General features: G+C 47.1%; 1 protein-coding gene across 4 annotated transcripts in view; it reads left to right on the forward strand.

Moving 5' to 3' along the window:
- BRPF3 (bromodomain and PHD finger containing 3) overlaps nucleotides 1–13,689 on the forward strand; it is a 46,405-nt gene extending 32,716 nt beyond the window's left edge. For all 4 annotated transcript variants that reach the window (XM_037884928.2, XM_037884926.2, XM_037884927.2 and 1 more), the window contains exons 10-13: nucleotides 3,826–3,923; nucleotides 7,865–7,962; nucleotides 10,504–10,658; nucleotides 12,298–13,689. In XM_037884928.2, the coding sequence (XP_037740856.1) occupies nucleotides 3,826–3,923; nucleotides 7,865–7,962; nucleotides 10,504–10,658; nucleotides 12,298–12,481 (535 nt within the window). In that variant the 3' untranslated portion in view covers nucleotides 12,482–13,689. The remainder of the gene's footprint in view (nucleotides 1–3,825; nucleotides 3,924–7,864; nucleotides 7,963–10,503; nucleotides 10,659–12,297) is intronic.
- Nucleotides 13,690–21,740: the final 8,051 nt, after the last annotated feature.

Consider the following 21,740-nt stretch of genomic DNA (forward strand, 5'->3'; position numbering starts at 1 on the left):
CCTTTTTATAGATGGGCGCTATAGTTGCCCTTTTCCATTCCTCTGGAATCTCTCCTGTCTTCCATGACTTTTTGAAGATAATCGCTAATGGCTCAGATATCTCCTCAGTCAGCTCCTTGAGTATTCTAGGACATATTTCATCAGGCCCTGGTGACTTGAAGACATCTAACTTGTCTAAGTAATTTTTAACTTGTTCTTTCCCTATTTTAGCCTCTGATCCTACCTCACTTTCACTGTGTTAGACATTCAATCGCTATTAAACTTTTTTGGAGAAAACTGAAACAAAAAAGTCATTCAGCACTTCTGCCATTTCTGCATTTTCTGTTATTGCTTCCCCCCCACCTCTCTTTCTGAGTAACCGGCCTACCCTGTCTTTGGTCTTCCTCTTGCTTCTAGTGTATTTGTAGAATGTGTTCTTGTTACCCTTTATGTCTCTAGCTAGTTAAATCTTGGTTTGTGCCTTGGCTTTTCTATTTTTGATCCTGCATACGTGTGTTATTTGTTTATATTTATCCTTTGTAATTTGACCTAGGTTCCACTTTTTATAGGACTCTTTTTTGAGTTTCAGATCATTAAAGGATAAGCCAGCGTGGTCTCTTGCCAGACTTCCCATCTTTCCTACGCAGTGGGATAGTTTGCTCTTGTGCCATTGCTAATATCTCTTTGAAAAACTGCCAACTCTCTTGAACTGTTTTTCCCCTTAGACTAGCTTCCCATGGGATCTCATCTACCAACTCCCTGAGTTTACTAAAGTCTGCCTTCTTGAAATCCGTTATCTTTACAGGGCTGTTTTCCCTCCTACCATTCCTTAGAATTATGAACTCTTTCATTTCATGATCACTTTCATCCAAGCTGCCTTCCACTTTCAGATTTTCAGCCATGTCCTCCCCATGTGTCAAATTCAAATCTAGAACAGCCTCTCCCCTAGTAGCTTTCTCCACCTTCAGAAACAAAAAATTGTCTCTAATACATTCCAAGAACTTGTTGGATAATTGGTGCCCTGCTGTGTTATTTTCCCAACAGATGTCTGGGTAGTTGAAGTCCCCCATCACCACCAGGTCCTGTGCTTTGGATGATTTTGTTAGTTGTTTCAAAAAGCCTCATCCACCTCTTCTTCCTGGGTAGGTGGTCTGTAGTAGACCCCTACCATGACATCACCTTTGTTTTATACACCTTTTATCCTTACCCAGAGACTTTCCACAAGTCTATCTCCAATTGCCATCTCAACCTCAGTCCAAGTGTATAAGGCAACATCTCCTCCCTTATTTCCCTGCCTGTCGTTCCTGAGCAAGCTGTACCCTTCTATCCCAATAGTCCAGTCATTTGTATTATCCCACCAAGTCTCTGTGATGCCAGTTGTGTCAGAGTTGTGTTTATTCACTAGCATTTCTAATTCTTCCTGTTATTTCCCCATACTTCTGGTTCTTCCTGCTTATTCCCCATACTTCTCAGATGTTGAGGGTTGCTGGGTGTCTGGTTTTTGACCAGAATGCCTGGTCGAAAAGGGACCCCGGTGGCTCCAGTCAGCACCACTGACTGGGCTGTTAAAAGTCCGGTTGGCAGTGCAGCAGGGCTAAGGCAGGCTGCCTGCCTGTCATGGCTCTGCACGGTTCCCAGAAGCAGCAGCACGGCCCCCTTCCTACTCCTAGGCGTAGGGGCAGCCAGGGGGCTCCGCGCAGTGCCCCCGCCCCAAGTGCCAGCTCCGCGGCTCCCATTGGCCAGGAACCACAGCCAATGGAAGCTGTGGGGGCGGTGCCTGAGGATGGGGCAGTGCGCAGAGCCGCCTGGCCACCCCTCTATGTAGGAGCCAGAGGGGGGACATGCTGCTGCTTCTGGGAGCTGCCTGAGGTAAGCGCCGCCTGGAGTCTGCACCCCTGACACACACACACACACACACACACACACACACTCCCCAACCCCCTGCTCCAGCTCTGATCCCTCTCCTGCCCTCCAAACCCCTCGGTCCCAGCCCCACCCCAGAGCCTGCATCCCCAGCTGGAGCCCTCACACCCCCTGCACTCCTGCCCCAGCCTGGATCCCCCTCCTTCACCCTGAACCCCTCATATCTGGCCCTACCCCAGAACCTGCACCCCCAGCCCAGAGCCCATACCTCCTCCCTCAACACCCTGCCTCAACCCAGAGCCCCCTCCCATACTCTGAACCCCTTGGCTCCACCCCCCCAGCCCGGACCCCCCTCCTGCACCTCAAGCCCCTCATTCCCGGCCCCAGCCTAGAGCCCTCCCCCCCCCGCCCCGTCAAAGCCCTCACCCCCTCCCACACCCCAACCCCCTGAGCCAGCCTGGTGAAAATGAGCGAGTGAGGGAGGGTGAGGAGAGTGAGCGACAGAGGGAGGGGGAATGAAGTGAGCAGGGGGCAGGGCCTCAGAGGAGAGGCAGGGGAAGGGGGCAGGGCCAGGGTGTTCAGTTTTGTGCAAGCAGAAAGTTGGCAACCCTAGATGTTGTGCCTCTCTGAGGCATAGTGCCTCCAAGTACTCTCCCTGTGTGGTGCACCTTTTCATCAGCCCTTGTAGGGGGCGTCCTGCTAATAATATGATCTAAATCAGTTTTGCCACTCTTAGTTAGGTTGAGTAGACTCTTGTTCCATATGTCGTCCTGATGAAGCTAATGGGACATCGAAACCAATGGAACTGCTCACAGAGTAAGGTGCTATTTAGTATCAGAGGGGTAGCCGTGTTAGTCTGTATCCACAAAAACAACGAGGAGTCCGGTGGCACCTTAAAAACTAACAGATTTATTTGGGCATAAGCTTTCGTGGGTAAAAAACCCCACTCCTTCAGATGCATGGAGTGAAAATTACAGATACAGGCATAAATATATTGGCACCTGAAGAGAAGGGAGTTACCTTACTACTTAGTGTGAGCAAGAGTGGAAGAACTGGGCTCATAATTAGTTCTAATACTGATTAGGTAGATATTTCTGTATCCACTGGAAGTTTCTTAAAGGAGTAAGAATGGTCCAGTGGTCTAAGAACAGGACCAGTGGCCCGGAATTCAGTGTCACTTCACCTTTTTTGCCCGTTTCTGTACCTATAAAATGGGGAAAATGTTACTTGGCTCACAACGGAATTGTAAAGATTAGTTAATGTTTTATAATACACTCTGAAGATGAAAAGTGCTATGTAAATGCTTATTATAATTACAAGTAATTCACATCTCAAAAATGATGTTAGAGTTGTGGGATGCACACAAAACAAGGAGTTGAAAATTAGCCTGATACCTCATGGAAAACATATACAATTATTCTATGTAGGGTCAGTTCTCTTTACTGTTTTAAAATAATTGGTTACTAGGAAATTACTGTAATGTTACAAATGAACATTTTCAGCTAGGGAACAAAAATCAAGAGTTACTAAATTCTTCAGCTGTAGGGATACTGTTTTCATAAATGTTCTCGGTAATAAAGAACAAGGAAAAAGAGATCCTGAAAATCTGATACTGGAGCCCTATTGTTTATCCATTAGAATCGGTTTCAAAGAGGTTGGCTACTCTTTTATCCTCCAATGTCTAAACACAAACCAGGTAAACTTGTTGAGTTTAAGTGTTGTAGATTTGACTCTTAGTGTCTCAAGTTCAGCAAGTCTCCTTAACTGCACCCACAAAAATATATCAAAGCAAATATACTGGCAAATTTTACTGGAGCATTTAATGAGACCTGCTGATCTTTAGTGTTCTTTTCATATCGAGATTGCATCAGTCCAATAATTTCCCTGCATTTTCCAAACAGCTGGAGAATCCTGTAACTCTGCTGTGTTTTGTAGTGAAATCTTGCTTTCCCTAACACTCTACTTTTTGTTTCTTTTTAACAGCGGTTTGACTCCTCCCAAACGTAGTCGAGGGAAGCCAGCCCTTTCTCGGGTCCCCTTCTTGGATGGTGTGAATGGAGACTCTGATTACAGCAGCTCAGGTGAGAATAATGTCTATAGAAGCAGCTCTTTGGGGCAGGCACAGTCTGGCACTACGGGTCCTGGTTTGTGATTGGGACTCTGAGGCGCCACCACCATACAAATAATAAATAATACTAATAAAAGGAGTGCCGTCTCTGAAACTGACTTTATAGCTGTTCACTGTCCTATTGCTGTCACTACTTTCCTTGTCAGTGTGTGCCATACATCAGTGTCATGGAGCCACACTCTTCTAATACTACCCAAGGCAATTCTCTGGTTTTCTAGCACACCAGTGATCAGATTCCGATTTCAGGTACGGAGGTCAGTCAGTGGAGTTAGTGCAGATTTACACCGGTGGAGCTGAGATCAGAATCTTAACTCTCTACTATACATCTATCCCCTTCTTTATAGCCACTGGACTCTGTCTCCTATCTCAGTGGAAACGATTATTGTCAAGGATATTGTACACTCAGCAAACTGCTGCTGAGATAAGTTTTACAGAGCGGGCCCATTTCTGGGGAAGTTTGAATCTCTGGGAGAGCTCTGTGTGTTTTAACCTCACTTTGGGATAGCAAAAGAAAATATACATCATATATTTCCCAATCTAACCCTCACTTAGGTCATCCTATGTATGTATTTCTCTGATTCATTCTGATTTCCAATGCAGTCTATAGTCTGCATTCTACAGTATAGTGACCGTTCACCTCGGGCAGAGACTCTCTCACCTTGTGAAATTCACATTAATTAAAACTCCTTCTCAAAAGCCAGGAGCTAGCAGATTTAGTCATGTGTCCCCCATGTGGAACTTTTGCAGCCTTGGCTATGATAAAAATGGTAGCTAATCTTATTCCGTCAACCTGAGCTAGACATTCCCTGCAGGGATTAAGCAGCCAGATACGTGACAGCAGAATAGTCTGCGTGTTTGTACTCCATTGAAAAAAATCCTGCTGTCTGAACAGTGGTGCAGATTCATCCATAGTGTAACTTCACTGATTTCAGTAGAGGTTCACTAGGGGTGGATTTAACCCATTATAATTTTGTTCTGGGGCTTACAGGGTCAAATTAATCTCTGATGATTTGATTTTAGGGGAGCTGCACCAATTTACTCTAGAACTGAATCTGATCAGTGTTTCTATGTGAAAGGTGTCTCTTGATTCAGGCATGTGGTTGGGGTTGCAATTTAGGCTATGAGAAGGGAGTTGTGGTGACCCTATGAATTAAGAGGCTCTTATCTTGCAAGCCTGACTATATATATTACCATAGCATTAATAAGTCTGGGCTTTTGCCACGGGACCCATCGATTACGAGATCTTCCGTGGGTGTTTTGTGGGGGTTGTTTTGTTTTAATGTTCACAACTTTTGATATTTTAGAGATTTTTGTGGCTTAGGTGGTAAAATAGCTGAATAAACCTCACTGTGAAGTGCACAGTAAAACTGTGGGCTGTGTGATCGGCTGGAAGCCCAGCCACAACACCGTGGCAACACAAAGAAGTAGCATATAAAACAACATCTTAAATGGAGGAGACTGTGTCTAGTTGATAGAGCTGGTAACTGGTACGTAGAACCCCTGGATTCTCCTCCGAGCTCTACCAGAGTTCAGAGACTTCACCTCTCTGTGCCAGAGTTTCTGCAGTTTTATAATGGGGGTTAATATTTCCGTAATGAAATCATCAGTGCAGGATTATAATTCCTGTATCTTGTGCCTCCGGTATGAGTGCCATGAGAAACTCCCCAGCTCTTAAGACTTTTGATCCTCTGAAGCACCTCTGCCATTGTTTGGCGGCTCTGGACCATTGAGTATCCAACCTCAAGTATCTCAAGTCATTTTGGCTGGTTCCTTTCAACAGCAGGAAGCAAGAACTCCCCTAAATCCTGCATTGCATATAAAAACACAACTAAGGACGTAACCTGATGATTACCTGTTCTGTTCATTCCCTCTGGGGCACCTGGCATTGCCCACTCTCGGAAGACAGGATACTGGGCCAGATGGATCTTTGGTCTGACCCGGTATGGCTATTCTTATGTTCTCATCTATACAACCATTTATTTTACGGCAAGCTGGGATGTGAATCTACCCCGCACTAGACTGCTGTGGACTAATTGTCCACGTGGACCCTGCTGATGTGCATTAACAGTTATTTAGTGTGCTTTGATCTAGTCCCGTTTCAAAGATGACTAGATCAAAGAGCATTAATTAAACATTAATGTGCGTCAGCAGGGTGCGCACAGATGGCTGGTCTGTGGTAGGCTAGTGCGGCATAGATTCGTGTCCCAGCTTGCTGCAAACCAGTTGATCATGAAGACAAGCCTAATATTCCTCTTTTCTTTCCTTTCAAAAAATTTAAAAGGGGTCAACCCGCATCTTTCCCCAAAGCACTTCTTGTTATGAATGGAATTCACCCCTGCACTAAAGTGACACTTAAACCCGATTTTGAAGGTTGAAGTAGTGGTGTGAAATGCTTTGAGCCTGCTCTTTGCAGAAGAGTGAACGTCACCCATTATTTGTACTGGTGTTTACAAAAGTATCCCCTGCTTTGGTGACTCTTCTGTTCAGAACTATTCCAGCTGTCGTCACGCTACATGTCCTACTGTTATCACCCAGTGACTCTTCTGAAAAAATTCAGTGACAAAATCTTAGTCTTGCTTAGAAATCACATAGGGCCTGATTTTCCGAGGTGCTGAGCCCCCCCAACTGCAGTTGAAGTCAGCTACAGGTCTTAGCATTCCCTTTTTCTTAACCGTTAGGTTTTTTAGATGTGTGTGTTTCTAAATCACCGTATTGAGTTTTTAATAAAACTTTAACTGAAGCACCGCTGTTGAAAATGTTGTATTGGGAAATGAGATCAGGAGCAAAAGCACTTATCACCTTCTCAGCTGTTCTTTGCTCGCCTTTCCCCGATGTTGCGAGAGCTGTACTGGGGACCCTGCTGAGCCACGTCCGAGTGTTTCAGAATTTGGAGGAGCTGGAGCAGTTGTACTATTAGGGAAGTAACGATTTATAAAATATTGTTGGTCTGGGGCCAAGCAGGGCTGCAGTGGCATCCCGGAGGCACAGCCATGTGCATTTTGCATCAGAAGAGAGGAAGGTTGGCATGGGACCAGTGAGACCCACCTCGTGTCTGGCTGGGGAAATTCCAGGCCGGGGGACCATCTTTTTGTTCCGTGCTTGTACAGCCTCTAGCACAGTGGGGTCCTGGTCCAGGACTCAGGCTCCTAGCACTACGGTAATACAAATAATAATAATAATTAATAAATAATAATCATCTCCAAACAACTGACCTTATAGTCACAGGTGGACAGATCCCAGTCTCCAACTTCCAAGCCCTGAGTCATGAAGCCAGATTGTCCAGCACAGTAATTAAAATAGATTAGCCCAGGAGGGGGAGCTCTCATTGCACCACCCCCAGAGGAAGGGGAACTGTGTGGGACTGCTCCTTACCCAAGGCATGGAGAGGAGGTGGAGACCCTTCCTGCTTACTTTACGCCCTGCTCTGCGTGAGGGTGTGAATCAACTCTATTTCTGGTGTTGCACGACAACATAGAGCCTTGGAGCAGGGACATGGGGTGGCAGCAGAAGGCAAAAACAAGTGACTTTTCATTTTGCGTCATCCCTCCATCAGGAAAATGGGGTTGATTATAAAACGGATGTAGCCGCACACGTACTAGTGGTGACGTGGATCTGTTTGTGGGGTAAAAGGTGGGGCGGATGTAGGTTTATTTTGAACACAGTGAAATTTCAGCTGTGCACTTACCACGTAGCAAGGAGGTTTAAAAAAGCAAGCCAGGAATTCTGCTCGTGTATTTTAGCCACGACAGCAGTCTCATCTGCGTTAGCTGGTTGCTTTGGAGAATGTGTGGGCTGGTGTGTCTGGGTTCGTAGACAGAGATGTTTCTTCTGTTCCCTACTTCTCTATACTAATGCTCAGGCACTTCTAAGTCGTGTTTCTTTGTGACCCCTTAGGCAGAAACCTCCTCATGCCGTTTGAGAGCCATGCTGAACTGGAACCTTTGGAGCTCGTGTGGGCAAAGTGTCGAGGCTATCCGTCCTACCCTGCCTTGGTAAGTACGCCTGTCGCACAGGGTCCTCCCTTGCTGTAGCAGCAAGGTTAGCAACGCAGAGTCCAGTGCTGGGGGTGCAGCGTAGCCAGTTAGAAAAGAGAAACTTCCTCCCGTTCACGTAATGCCTGGTTCTTTGCTTTGCACTGTCAACTGCCATTTTACTCATTGTTTCAGACCATTGGGAAAATGTTGCAAAACATAAATCTGTTGGTGCCAAAAAATGAGCACTTTCTTCTCCTATCTTGCTCACTGTTATGGCGCATTGCGAGAGCTATCTGTGCTGTTGGCCACATGAAACATGCAGGAGCAATTACACACTTTGCTTGCATAATTTCTGCATTCACACATGTAGATTCCTAACGGGCCATTTGCATGTGCAGATACCCAATGAATGGGTACAATTACAATAATTGCATGTGCAAATTAGCTATGCTGTTGCATGCACATTTTTGCGCCAAGCCTTAGGCACCTGGCCTTTTGAACAACAGTTCCTTAATACCTTTCGAGATGGGTGCACAGGCTGTTGCTAAGAAATCCATAGACTGGCATTAGGGGTTTAAAGGAAACGTGCTAGAGTTCATGGTCTAAGACAATGAACACAGCTATTGCTAAAAAGCGTAGTTAGCACTGTGTTTGACAAGCATTATTTAAATAACCAATAAAGAGAGAATTCTGACATAAGGTTGAACAGAAGCCAGATAAGCAGTAAGTGTGATTCTACTCTTCACAGTTTCTGCTGAATAGAACAAAGACGTCTCTCAAGAAGCTGATCTTTTTGTTTCCCTTGTCTGTGTAATTTCCCAGTATGGCTACCACTTGTGCATCTGCATTGTTGGGAGTGCTAGGATAGACACAAAGCTGATGGTAGCTGGTTACCCTTTGACCCCTTTGATGGAAAATTGTAGGAAATAAAAGCTATTGTAGACAAAGGCATGGAAAGTACAAAGGCGCCATCAACGCTGGTGAAACAGCAGAGTTTTAACACCATGCTTGAGCGTAACCAGGGTTTATACTTGTTTGTGGCCAAGCAGAATTCCATCACTGTTTGGCCAGTTACTGTAGACAGGACCAAACTATTCTAGAATGGTGTTCATAATCCATGTTCCTAGCCCAGGTAGGAGCCCAAGGTAAAGAACAATTGTTCTGTGCCATCCCAGTTTGGCCACAAGCAGAGTTTAGACTGTGTTGAAGCTTGGTTTTTAAATGGTTATATCAGTATAGACAGAGTCTTATGTCACGTTTGAAACAGGGCCCAATCTGCTGTGCTGATAAAGAGTGTTTTCAAATTCGTCCAGCTGGCCCGTGTCAGAGCCCAACTGGTCATCCAAGCCAGTAGGATGCATCTCTGCGCCCAGGTTGGAAAGCACAGAAGACTGGACCTGGTTTCATATCTGGTTTCTGCAGTTTCATCTTCCCCATCTGACTTCATGTAAATGTTGGCACACTGGCATATCTGCTTTATGCAGAGAGAATTGATACATCTACTTTTAGATCTGCCCTAAATGACTGAATTTTTGTCCAGAGTACCCCCGGGTCTGGCACTGCCTGTCAACACTTCTGAAATACTGGACCGGATTCTCATTTAGTACCAGTGTAAATTCAGAAGTAACTCCAATGAAGTCCATGGAGTTGCAGCTGGGTAACACTGGCATGAGTGAGATCAACTTATGCCTATTGAATGTAATAATCTTGTCACATTTACTGTGTGAACTTAGGGGGAAAGCCCTCTTTAAATAATAAAATACTGGATTTATACTGAGTTATTGGCTACCAAAAAAGTATATATTAAAATACAGTATTGTGACAGTGCCTAACTCAATGCTGTATGTTCATGTTCTTTCCCTTTCAACATTAGCCTCTTGGCTGGAGACCTTTATGGGTCTCCCACAATACTGCATACGCCCTAGAGACAAAGCCGCTTCTACGAAGGCTCTATGCAGGGCGTTACTCAAATGGAGCAGGAGGGTGCCTCTTCCTTATATGCCATAGGTTACTTTAACTATCTAGCTTGGACATACTGAAAGAGAGAGAGTATATATAAGCTATGCTTTCTCTGCTTTTCTTCAGGGCTTCATGCTTAGCATAATAGGACCTTGATCCTGACCAGAGCCTCTGATTGCTACTGTAATATAAATATGAAATTATAATCATAATGACTATCTAATTATCTTAGGTGCTTGTATGGCTCCCATTGACCATTTCAGTCCTGACTGATATCCCATGTAAACTCATTGGCTTCAGACTGCATTTAGCTTGGCTATAAAGTTGTTTAATCTCTGGTGCTGAGCAAATCGGGAGCCCTTCTATTAGCACAAATGTCTTTTGCATTGGGAAATCCCATGTCTGCTATCAAAAGTCTGAACTCTTCTGCACGCACTCGCATCCTCTTCCTCCCTCCTGTTCCCTGCAGGTTCCCTCCCCCCGGTGCCTTTTTGCTCAGGCAGTGCAGAGCAGGGCTGTGCTCTTAGGCTGAACTTGCAGGAGTCTTCCTGTGGTGGGGCTTTCGAAATACTGATCCGTGCGCCTCATCTGTCTCTCCAGATAATTGATCCCAAGATGCCGCGCGAGGGCCTCCTTCACAATGGAGTCCCCATCCCTGTCCCTCCCCTGGATGTTTTGAAGTTGGGGGAGCAGAAACAGACAGAGGCAGGAGAAAAGCTCTTCCTTGTCCTGTTCTTTGACAACAAGAGAACCTGGTGAGTGAACAGACATCGTGGGATGGGCTGCCCAGAAGGAAGATTTAACATTATTAAGGCAGATTTAAGGTGGAGCATTTTTAAAGGCACAGCAGTTGCAAAAATCTCCTTGAAGGAGTTTGCACACCTCTCCCTTGCCCGAATGCATGACAGTGTGGTCTCCTGCTTACATGATCAGCAGCTGGAAGAGGCATTTATTTGCACAATGGCCTTCCTCCAGGGTCACAGGATGCTTTTACAAGAAAAATACTGAATTGTATCGAGAACTAATTTTACAGTCAAAATCAGCAGCCAATAAAAAGTGCCTTTTGTTCTGAAAGCTGAGGCAGACCGTGCATCCAGTTCTACCGTTGTAGAGAAAGTTTGCTGAAATTTCTAGGTCAGCATTTTCAAAACGTTAGACTTATTCCATATTTAGACACCTAAACAAGCAGCCACATTTTTCAGAGGTGCTGAGTGCCTACAGTTTCCAGGTCAGGCTATTTGTTCAAGTTCCATAATACAGATTTTAGGAACCTATCGTAAGGCATCCAAGTGCAAATTTTGTGCCTAGCTCTCAAGGACTTTATCGTTCGATCTCAGACAGACTAAATACCCTCCTGATCGTGGCCTCAGTGGAGGACCAGGTTTATATGGTAGCAAAAGACCAATCAGATATAATAAGCCCCAAGCCAATGAAGTGCTTTGAAAATAAGCAAGAAAGCCTTGAAATCCATATGTGAAGCAATGTAAAGATTGTAAAACTGGAGCGACACCTGGGAGAGAGACAAGGGGGGTGAGCTAATATCTTTTAGTGGACCAGGTTCTGTGAGTGAAAGAGACAAGCTATCGAGGTACACAGAGCTCTTCTTCAGGTCTCTGGAGAAGTTGGTCCACTAAAAGATATTACGTAACCCACCTTGTCTCTCTCATGTCTTGGGACCAATACGGCTACAACAACACTGCAGACGTCCTGGGAGAGAGGTGAGTCCCTATAATGATGCTGATAGCCATACCCTCAAGGAGCTGCATTAATGAATCAGGAGTTCCCACAAGGAAAGAGGAACTGACTGTGCAGGCAAAAGTCACATGGTAGGTAATATCCATGTGCACTTCAGATCACTGTTTCAAAGAGCTTACACTCTGAACAAAGTAGACACAGAGTAGACAGATACGCTAGGGAACCCAGAAGAGATAATGAATAGGATTTTTCTTTCTTCTTTTATTATTAACTCTCCTCTTGGCATTGCAAAATGGAATGAGGCTAGGCTTTTCAAAGGAGCCTAAGGGAATTAGACATCCACATTCCATTTCAGCGAGCGCCGAACTCCCTTAGGCATGGTCTGCAATACACAGGTCAACGTAAGGCAGCTCATGTTGGCCTGCTTACATCAATGTCTACACTACAGGCTTGTCCTGTCGATGTAAGTGCCATACTACACCGACATAGTGACTCCATCCACAAGAGGCATAGCACAGGGATTCTCAAGCTTCATTGCACTTATGAATGTAGCTTTCTGCAAAGCTAGAGAGATTTTAGCCCTTAGCCTTGAAAGGGCTGGAAGTCTCGGTGGCCCTGGGCCATTGGCCATTCTTTCCCATCTGCCCTCTCTCCATTTCTCTCGGTGACAGGGTTTTTGGTATTCTGCTTGGATTGCAGGCAATGGCTTCCGCGAGACAAAGTTCTTCCCCTTGGGGTGGACGACACAGTGGACAAGCTAAAGATGATGGAGGGCCGAAAAACCAGCATCCGCAAGTCCGTCCAGGTGGCGTACGACCGAGCAATGATCCACATGAGCCGCGTCCGGGGAGACCACCCCTTTGTCACGTCAAATTATCTGTAGGGATTCGGAAATGCCCACTCTGCCCCATTTTTTCAGACCCAGTGCTTGCACCTGTTGGCACAGTGGACCTTGCCATGCACAGAACGGTAGGGGATTCCTCCCTGCCTGGGGGAGCGTGATGGGGCATCTGCTGTGTTCTTTTGTGTTCCTGTGAGAGATGCACTATGCCTAGCAGTGTAAGAAGCTCCTATAAAGTACCTTGATTCGTGCCAAAAAGCCTGTCCGGATTCTTTCTGAATGTGTCTCATTGAAGAGCCGGCAGGAGAGGAAGTGATCTATTAGGCTGGACCACAAGAAAGAAGCTGGTGAAGTGTGGGGGGGGAGCTGCAGTCTGATGGTTGGACATCACGCCCCACACCTCTTGGGTTTTTAGTCTGCAGCCAGCTCTGAGTAATTCTCTGGAATCCATCACCATTGTAAATAAACCAGTACCCTTTAGTGGAACTCCTACTGGACTGTCTTGTGCCAAATTTACAATAACCATCACTGGACTTTTTTAATTTTATTTTTTAAATGACATTGGTTGCCCCATGGCGTTAACAAATTTGCAGCCTACTGTTATTGTTATGACTCTCATGCCTATGTATATATAATATGTTTTCATGGTAGGTTTTCACCACAATTAGAAAAGATTGAGATCATATTTTGATAACTCTCCCTTTCTCCTTACGCACACATGCACAAATGCACAGAGCTTTAAATATAAAAAACAAGTCCCCTAATTTTATTTTTTATTTTTATGTGTGTGTGACCTAGACATTTATAGTCAATAGTTTCATGTGTAAATTTCAATTTCAGTGACTATGTGACAATTCCAAGAACATGTTCTTCATATTGCATCTTAACAGAGTATTGAGTCTGGGCAAGAAAACGTCTTTTATGTTTTTTTAACCTAATTTTGGAAGTGTCTAATCAGCTGGAGCAGCTTGACCGACACTAACGTTGATCAGGGCGGGAGGAAGACGCCCTGTGGTGTCGTTTTATGTGTGTTCAGTTTAAAATAACTAGTTGGAATGTCAGACCCCCCAATTCTTCTCTGCCCTTATTTTTTCACGGACTGTCTTTTTAAAGTTTTCCTCCAGCTTGGTTTGGACTGAATTAAAGCTGTGACTGGATTTCTGCTAGCTGGAGCACATAACCGTTTCACCCGTTCACATCTCTTCCCTGCTCTGTGGGTCTCTAGCATTTGCGATCCGTTCAAAACAAAACAAAAACAAAAACCCAGCTCTGCAGAGAACCCTGTTTTACTGCTTTTGTATTGCAAAACCAGGGACAGCTAATGCTTGAAAGCTGATGACAAAACTTTTCTTTTCTATTAGCCAAGGATTCATCATTTCTCTTATCTGTTCTATTGTGGGGGGTTTTTTTTCCTTTTAAATTTTAAGAACCAAAGGTGCAGATTCAAGATTGCAGACAGAATATCACCCTTTCGCTTTTTAACTCAATACTTTTTTATTATTTTAACTTTTTCATACTAAAGAGAATGTGGGGAGAAAATAATAATAAATGGGGGTGGGGGGGAAATCACTGCCATTTCTACTTGGTCTACTTTTTTAAAGTACCACTTCTTATACATTGGGACATGGAACCACACCTTAAGGAAAATACCTGTATAAAGACGGGGTATAGGATTTTGTAAAAATAATAATAATCCCTAAAGAGTGTGGATAGGGAAGGAAGTTGTGTACATAGTTGTAAAATATCGTTCTAAATTATTCAGGCCTATTGTCACCATTCTTGAAAGTCCTCAGTTGTGTTGCTGGGTCTTTTTGTATGCACACAGTATAATTTATTTAAAGGAACATACACTTTTTCCAGATAGTAGCTCAGCTGTGGACTTGTGACCTGTGTATAACTGTTTTAAGATCTTGGGGGCAGGGTGGGGGATTTGTTTTGTTTTGTTTCCTTTTTTTTTTTTTCTTTTTTTTAATGACATTTTAGAATTTTAATTGGCTAATATCCTGCTGTTGCTACGGGACCTAAACGTTACTGTCAGTCTGCTGTAAAGCACAGATTGCTCTATTTATTGTAGAAAGTGAGTTTATTTGCTTTCTAGAATTGTTTATATCAGATGGTATAAGAGAGGTAATAAGAAAATCTATGCTTGTAAAGAAAAAAAATGCTAATTTTACCTACTATAATCTGACTGTCTGAAACTCTATTTTCTCTCTGAGAAATAAATGTTCTAATGTAAAATCTGTGGTTGGGTTGTCCTGGCGTGTTCAGACTTTTGAAGACTTCTTTCCCACCCGCCGCCAGCCCGCTGGGATGAGAAACAAGCAAGAAACCTAATGAGAGCTTTTTGATCTCCTGCATTACCAGATGACAGTGGAGGTGAGGACTCTCCTCTTGCATCTACTTCTTCCTCCTGTTAGTGTCAGGACCACATCTTGAAGAGCAGTCCTCTTCTGCAGAGTGCTTACTGACAAGCAGAGTAAGGTCTCTCTGATATCTGAGGAGCAGCTCCTTGGTTCCTCCAGGTCCCTTGCTAATTACCCGCTGCTATGGTTTGTTTTCCTTTATCCTCCGTATTGCCGTAGAATGAATGGCTCCATGTGGGATGTACTGCTGTAAACAATGAAAATAGTCCTGCAGAGGAAGTGAAATTCACCCCCGGGCAGAGGACCAATGCAAGGCCTACGTACCACTGAAGTCTCACTTAAACCCTGAGCCCCGATCCTGCGGTCCTTCATTGATTTTAGAGGGACTGAGCATGAGTGCAGGCAGTCTTCCTGTTTGTATCGCATTGCAGGATCGGGGCCTAACAGCTTAAGTGGGACTTAAACGGTCCACATGATGTTGGCACTCCGCACATTGGTGAATTTAACCCCTTGGTCTGAGGTGTCTGCTTCCTGGGCTGGCTTGAAGGTGTCTCTGTTCATCTGCTTTTCTTATTCCTAAGGCTCACTGTAGTGCTGGTCTGGCCTTGCAGCCTCCTTGCTCTTGAGAAAGAATAACTGCTCCGAGGCTTGTGACAAACACCTACTTTTCATCTGCTCACATTCTAGATGAAATCTCACCCGTTGCTAGTTTTTAAAGCCTCATCTCACTTCCACCAGTGCACGTCAGGAGTGATTCCACTGTAGTCGATGGATTGATATTTGGCATAGAGCTGTTGCAAATGAGAGGAGAATTGAACCCTTATTTTCCTGTCTCCTGAAACGCCAGGCAGCGAGGAATACGACCTCCCACTCCTACCAGCAGATGGAGACAAGAACAAATAAAACATGCCATCGGTTCACTCTAACGGGAAACCGTAGGTACCAGCTGCGCAGACCTGCCGGATCTGTTCTTTCCTGGCTTCCAGCAGGTGGAGGTTTTCTGACCAGCTCAGCTAGGGTATTAAAGTTCTTTTTTCAGTTGGTTCTTCAGCACATTCTTTCCTAATCCTTTTAAGCCATGCGGCTTCTTTACTTTTAAACCCGCTTGGGCTTTCACCTCAAATTCCTTTTTATATAGGAATATAAAAAACATGGGTTTAAGATCTGAGCCTGCAGACATGACAGGGCTTCACAGCCATCAGGCACCATAGCAGTGTGGGATAGACCTCAGAGCCTCCGCCTCCAGAAACACCTCGGGCTCTCACAGTGGTCCATTCAAACACTGCTGCTGAGATCACCTTGGCTTGTCACTCTTGTGGGAAGGCTCTGGAGTGACTTATCGGTATTCTCATGGCAGCAGGTGGGTCACCAGTGAAAGTGGAGCTCAGACTCTTACACTCCACCACCACCAGGCCAGTTAGCCTGGGTTGAAAGCACCACTTAACTTGGGTGAGAGGGAGGGGTTTGCATTTGGATGGGAGTGGGACCGGGGCAACCCCTGAGTAAGAACCTAGGCTAACTCTGCCGTGAAGACACACATCCTCCCTGTAGGGGCTATATGGGTATCAGGTAAAGTGATGCTTAGCTCCGCTATAGAGCTGTCCAGAGTTGGGTCCCCGTCGTGCTAAACCACACAGGGCGGGGCCCGTCCCTAGAGAGGCACAGTCTGGTCCTAACGCAGAATGTCTCGCCGCCTTCATCCTTTGGGGAACTCTGGTGCAGTCAGCAGGGCACTGATTTACCACACGCCCGGATGTTGCTTCCCTAGCTGCAGCATCCGCTTCCTCGTGGGGCTGGATTCTGCCCTGGCGCTCGTCGTAACTCCGATCCGAATCCGGCCTTCGTTGTGAGAGTCACCCCCTAGGAACACCAGGTGGGTGCGAGTTACACTGCTTTACCATTCCACCCGTCGGGCCGTTCACAGCCTCACTGAACTTGGCACTTGACTGCCATGGAAAGCGAAGGACCGGCATGACCTTGTCTTGGAGCCTTCGCAAACACACCGTAGGGAAAGATCTTGCATTGGCCAAGTGGATGGGCTGGCTACAAAACTGACTCTCATCCATGTGAGGTCTCTGTCCTTGGTGGGATTTCTATCCTGGCGTCTCTCCTGGGTGTCCAGGCATTACTGTGCATGAGCGGTACTGCAGTAGCTGCCTGGCACAGGGCACATCCTCGCTGGATTTTTCTCTCATTTCCCCCTACTTCCCTCTAGATGGCAACCATGCCGTTTTAAGAGAATCTTCTCCTCCCACTCTTCCGTGCGCGGAATCCTTTGGTGGGAGAAGACCTCACTTTCTCGTTCCTGCTCCGGGATCCATCACCTTTCTCGCTGGGACGGGGAGGGAACGCTGCCTTATCCCAAATGCTGCTTTGGCTGCAATGCATTTTTCTAAGCTGCCTTTTCCGTCCAGCCACGACTTAACCGGTTAGTTTTACTCTCCGGGTTGCAGCCGATGCAAGTGGCAGTTAGGTTATGCGGAACCCTACGCACATGCTGGAGTCCCACGTGCTCCAGTGCATCAGCTTATCACTGTGGGACCAGGCCAACGTCCTCCTCCAGGGTGTCGTCCTGCACAGGGTGGGATTGTTTTCTCTCCCTCCAGAGCACTCAGAACCTGGTCCAGAGAGGGAAGCAGCTGCTGAGAAACTGGACAGGAGTCAGCTGTCCACTGCAGCCCCTACCAAGGGTCAGGGGAAAGGTGAATGAAAAGGAAACGCCTGCAGTGTGCAGACCCTGAGGGGACCAGCTGCTCAGCAGCCTGGGAGGGGAAGGCAGAGCTTCCCCCAGGTTGCCAGCTCAGACTGGTAGGGCCCAAGACGTGTTATTATCTGGTGGCTGTGTGGGGGCCTGTGGGAAATGAGCTGATGCTCCCTATAATAGGTGGTTTGCCCTTTATGAGCCAGCCCTGTTCAATCAGCCCCAGCTGTGCCATGATTAGCTGCCCCCCAGCTGAGGGACTGGACTAACTGGGGTCAGGTGACAGCCTGATAAACACCTGAGCCTCAGCAAAGCAGAGAGCTCACTTGGAAGGAGGAACTGCTGGGCTCAGGGGAAGGCCCCCAAGGAGGGACTGGAAGGACTCCAGGGAAGCGGCCTGGGAGCTGGGGCTCCAACCCAGAGTGGACGAACTTAAAGGTATCCTGGAAGGGCTGGGAACTGCGGGGAGGGCTGGCTGAAGAGGGGCCCAAGCAGGGAGGAAGAGCTCCCTGGTGTTAGCCTGGAAGGGGACGGAGCTCTGAGCATGACCCGGGCGGAGGGCTGAGCCCTGTGAATCGCAGAAAATGGAGGTGAAGGGAAACTGAGGCAAGGAGCACCTGCAGTGATGTGTTTGGCCAGCAGGGGGTGCTACAGCAGAACCGCTCACACTCCCAGCCCAGTTCCCAGTGGGTGTGTTGCAAAGCCATCCAGCCCAGAACTGGGCAGGCTCAGCAGAGAGGCCACGGGCTGGATGAGCCCTGGAGACCAAACTGCCCTCGCGTTTCTGAGGCGGGTCGCTCCAGGCACAGATGGAGGAAGCTTTGCTGGCTCCGGCTCCACTGCTGATAGAAAACACCAGCCTCCCGGTCCCTCCGTCTTTCCCCTCTCGCCAGCCCTAGGCTAGAAGGAGCGACCCTTCTCCGTCCCCCTGTAGTGGCTGGGCCACAGATGCACGCACCAGGCCCCATATATGGGGTTCGGGGAAGGGTATTTAAAGCCTCTCCCACATGTGGTTATTCCCTCCCCCCCAGCTCTTAGCCAAGGGGCAAGGAGAGGCCTGGTCAGACGTGCTGCCGCCCAGAGGAGCCGTCCTGGCTGAGAAGCCTGCGGGGATTCCTTCTGCCCTGTGCACTGCCCCTTCTGTGGACGCATTCAGGGCTTGCTCCAAAACCACCCCCAGAGTCAAGAGGAGACTTTCCATTGATCACAATGGGCTTGGGGTCGGCCCCTTATGCTCCAGCTCTGTCAAGCCAGCACTAAATCGACTTAAAATGCATTCGCCTTCAGCTAACGTAAAGGGTGCAGACAACGAATGCAGAAAGGCATGGGGGGAATCTAGCACCAGCCCCCTGGCTCCTCAGCTTGTGCTCAGGAGAGACCTAGAATTTGCATCTCTTGCTTTGAAGCATCGTCCTCGGTCCCTGCTTTCTCCCCAGCTCTCTGGACCGGCCTTGCTGCAATATTCATGGCCTCTTCGGCTCAGGTGACTTGGCAGCCTGAAAAGCCCTGGTTTCTGGTAATCTCCCATCCCCGGTGGCCCGGCCGCTGTCACAGTCGGCTTCTAAACTCCCCAGTAATTAAATTACTGGTTTTCCCCTAATAGATTTGGCCTTTCGGCCGCCGCTGCCTGTTTCTTGTGGCTGAGCTGTAGGTTTCCAGAGGCAGCTACAGGGATCAATTCCACTTTCCTTTGTGCAAACTCGGTAAGAATTAAAAAAAAAAAAAGCATTTGGATCCCCTAGCTCCTTGGTGTCACCCTTAGCAAAGGAGAAAGGCGAGGCTGTGTTGCCAGGACTTAGTCTAGAGGCTGATTAATGCCCAGGCCAGAATACCTGTTCAGCGTCCAGCATGGGAAATCGTCTCTCTCTGAGCACGGTCCTCTCCCAGCTTGGAGCTACTGTATCACCAGAATAATTCACTTTCTCTCCCACGGCCGGGGTGTGGCTGGTCCCTGAACGTGACCGGGCATCACAGGCAAAGAGAGTGGGGAGAGGATGCTGCTTTGAGCCTTGTTTCTGTTAAGTGCTCTGCTCCTGGGAGGGCTCCTCATTTCGGATGGTGTCTCTCGCTTGGCAAGATGCCTGCCTGCTTCTCCAGGGTTAGCATGGTGCCGTTTGGAGAGGGCGTGTGTAGGCAATTCTGTCTGGAGAGTCATCCTCCGAACGCAGGGCCTACAGTGGGCCCTGCAGCACAGCGGCAGCCCCAAAAAGGCACTGCAAGCTTGCTGGGCTTGGGAACTGTTTCCTTCAGTTCCCAGCTGGACATGAGCCCCCCATAAGGATGGGCTGGAGCTGGAAGATGGCACTGGGCCATTGATGGGCTCACCACACCCAGGCACCGAAGGGGAATGCTGCGTGCTGGAGGGATTGCCAGGCGCCTGGGTGAACGGATGGGTGGCTGTTAGGTAGGGCTGGGCAAGATCCCTAGTCTCACAGGGGACGGGGCTGTTAGGGTGTGTGTGGGGTGGGGGGTTAGACCCTGCAGGAGGGATTTCCTCTTTTGTGGGGAGGGGGGCAGCTGTTAAGGTAATGGATTTTCTGTTGGGGGTTATGTGTCTGCTGGAGGAGGGTGTGATTGCTGGCAGGGTGGGGTGGTCCATGCTGGAGGGGACGCCTGTCTCAGGGAATCAGATGAGAACTGCTCCCTATTCACAGGGAGTGGGAAGCGCAGTCACAGCTAGACACACTGAAAACCTAGGAGAGGCTTTGAATCCGGGTTTTGTTTAAACACTGAGGGCTGGGAACGGGCGTTATGTTAATATGACCGTAGCACCGTAAGGCTGCCACTGACTCATCATCAGACCTTGGGAAAATCACTTAACTTCTTTACACCTCTGCTCACCCAACCCTAATATCTACATATCGAATTGTGTCACAGCTTGGATGAGCAGACATCCAGGCAGACGAGTGGTTAAGTGTCTTGAGTCACTTCGCTGCCAAGGTACTGGCAATGCAGTTAGACGGCACCTGGTTAAGCCAATTGTCAATTGTTCGACATCCATGTTCTCTGTCGCCGTGTTAGAAGGCGATCCATTTCCCTCTGCTGATTATTAGACTCTCCTCTCAGATGCCTACAAGATGTGATGGCCTTTTGGGGCACACGCACCTTCTCCTGGCCTTGGGTAAAAATCTCTTTGGAGCCTCACGGCTAACTGCCATCCAGGAGGGATTTTCTTTGCAGGGATGAAGTCCAGGCTTTAACCAGGACTTGTTTCAACTGTGCTCAGAAAGGGGTTGTGAAAGTCTCACCACCACCTAAGCTGCCTTCCTTAGACACCAAATGGTTGATTGCAGATGTTGAACATGGCACCTATATATTCAGTCCATAACCCTGCCCCAACCCTAGGGGCAGGAGGTTGACCCTCAACTTTGGGCATCATCTGCAAAGCTCTCTGTTAAGTAGCTCATGCTGAGACTCTGATAGTCATAGATACTAAGGGACCATTGGGATCACCTAGTCTGTCTTCCAGTATAACCCAGGCCATTGAGAACCTCACCCAGAACAGATGTGGATGCCTGTTGCTTTAGGTGTCCACTGAAAAGGCATGCTTCCTCTTCCACATTGAACGTGTCTTTGAAAAGTCATCCCACCACATGCACAACATAGCAAGAACAAAATTCACCCCTCTGCAGAAGGCCACCACATGGACTATACTTAAGGCATCTGGTTTTTTGGGGGATATTAATTTCATTTTGGGGGGGTTATTTTTAGTCATTTTTGAATTCTACATGGCTGTCCAAAATCAGGGTTTTGTAGGGCTTTCTCTTTGTATAGACACAGAGTATTGTTTCAAAAAGCACTACATTAAAGCACACTAGGGACCATATAATATACACAAGCAAGGGCTACCCAGACCAATTAATGTGCAATACAGTGTGCTTTAGATATCACACTCCCAGAGCACGCTTAACTGCCCTTACTAGACAAACCCTTAGATACAAGCCAGGGAGCAGGAACATGCCTGTATAACCAAACTGCACTGGGAATGGGGTGAAGTCCACATGAATCTAGTAACCATGTCCAATGTCTTTTCCAATGTTGGCTGAATAAACACTGGTTTCTTTTGGGGGGTGGGGATAGAGAGTATCAGGCATGTTTTATTGGGGTGGATCTGTTAAAATCTAAAATCAGAAGCTCTGTACTCCACATCACCCCTGCTTAAGTGGGACCGTGTTCGCTGTTCCACTAAAGCCATGCAAGTGTCAGGGGGCTCCCTAGCGCAGGAGACAGAGTGCTC

The sequence above is a fragment of the Chelonia mydas genome, chromosome 21, assembly GCF_015237465.2.
Source record: "Chelonia mydas isolate rCheMyd1 chromosome 21, rCheMyd1.pri.v2, whole genome shotgun sequence".
Lineage (NCBI taxonomy): Eukaryota > Metazoa > Chordata > Testudines > Cheloniidae > Chelonia > Chelonia mydas.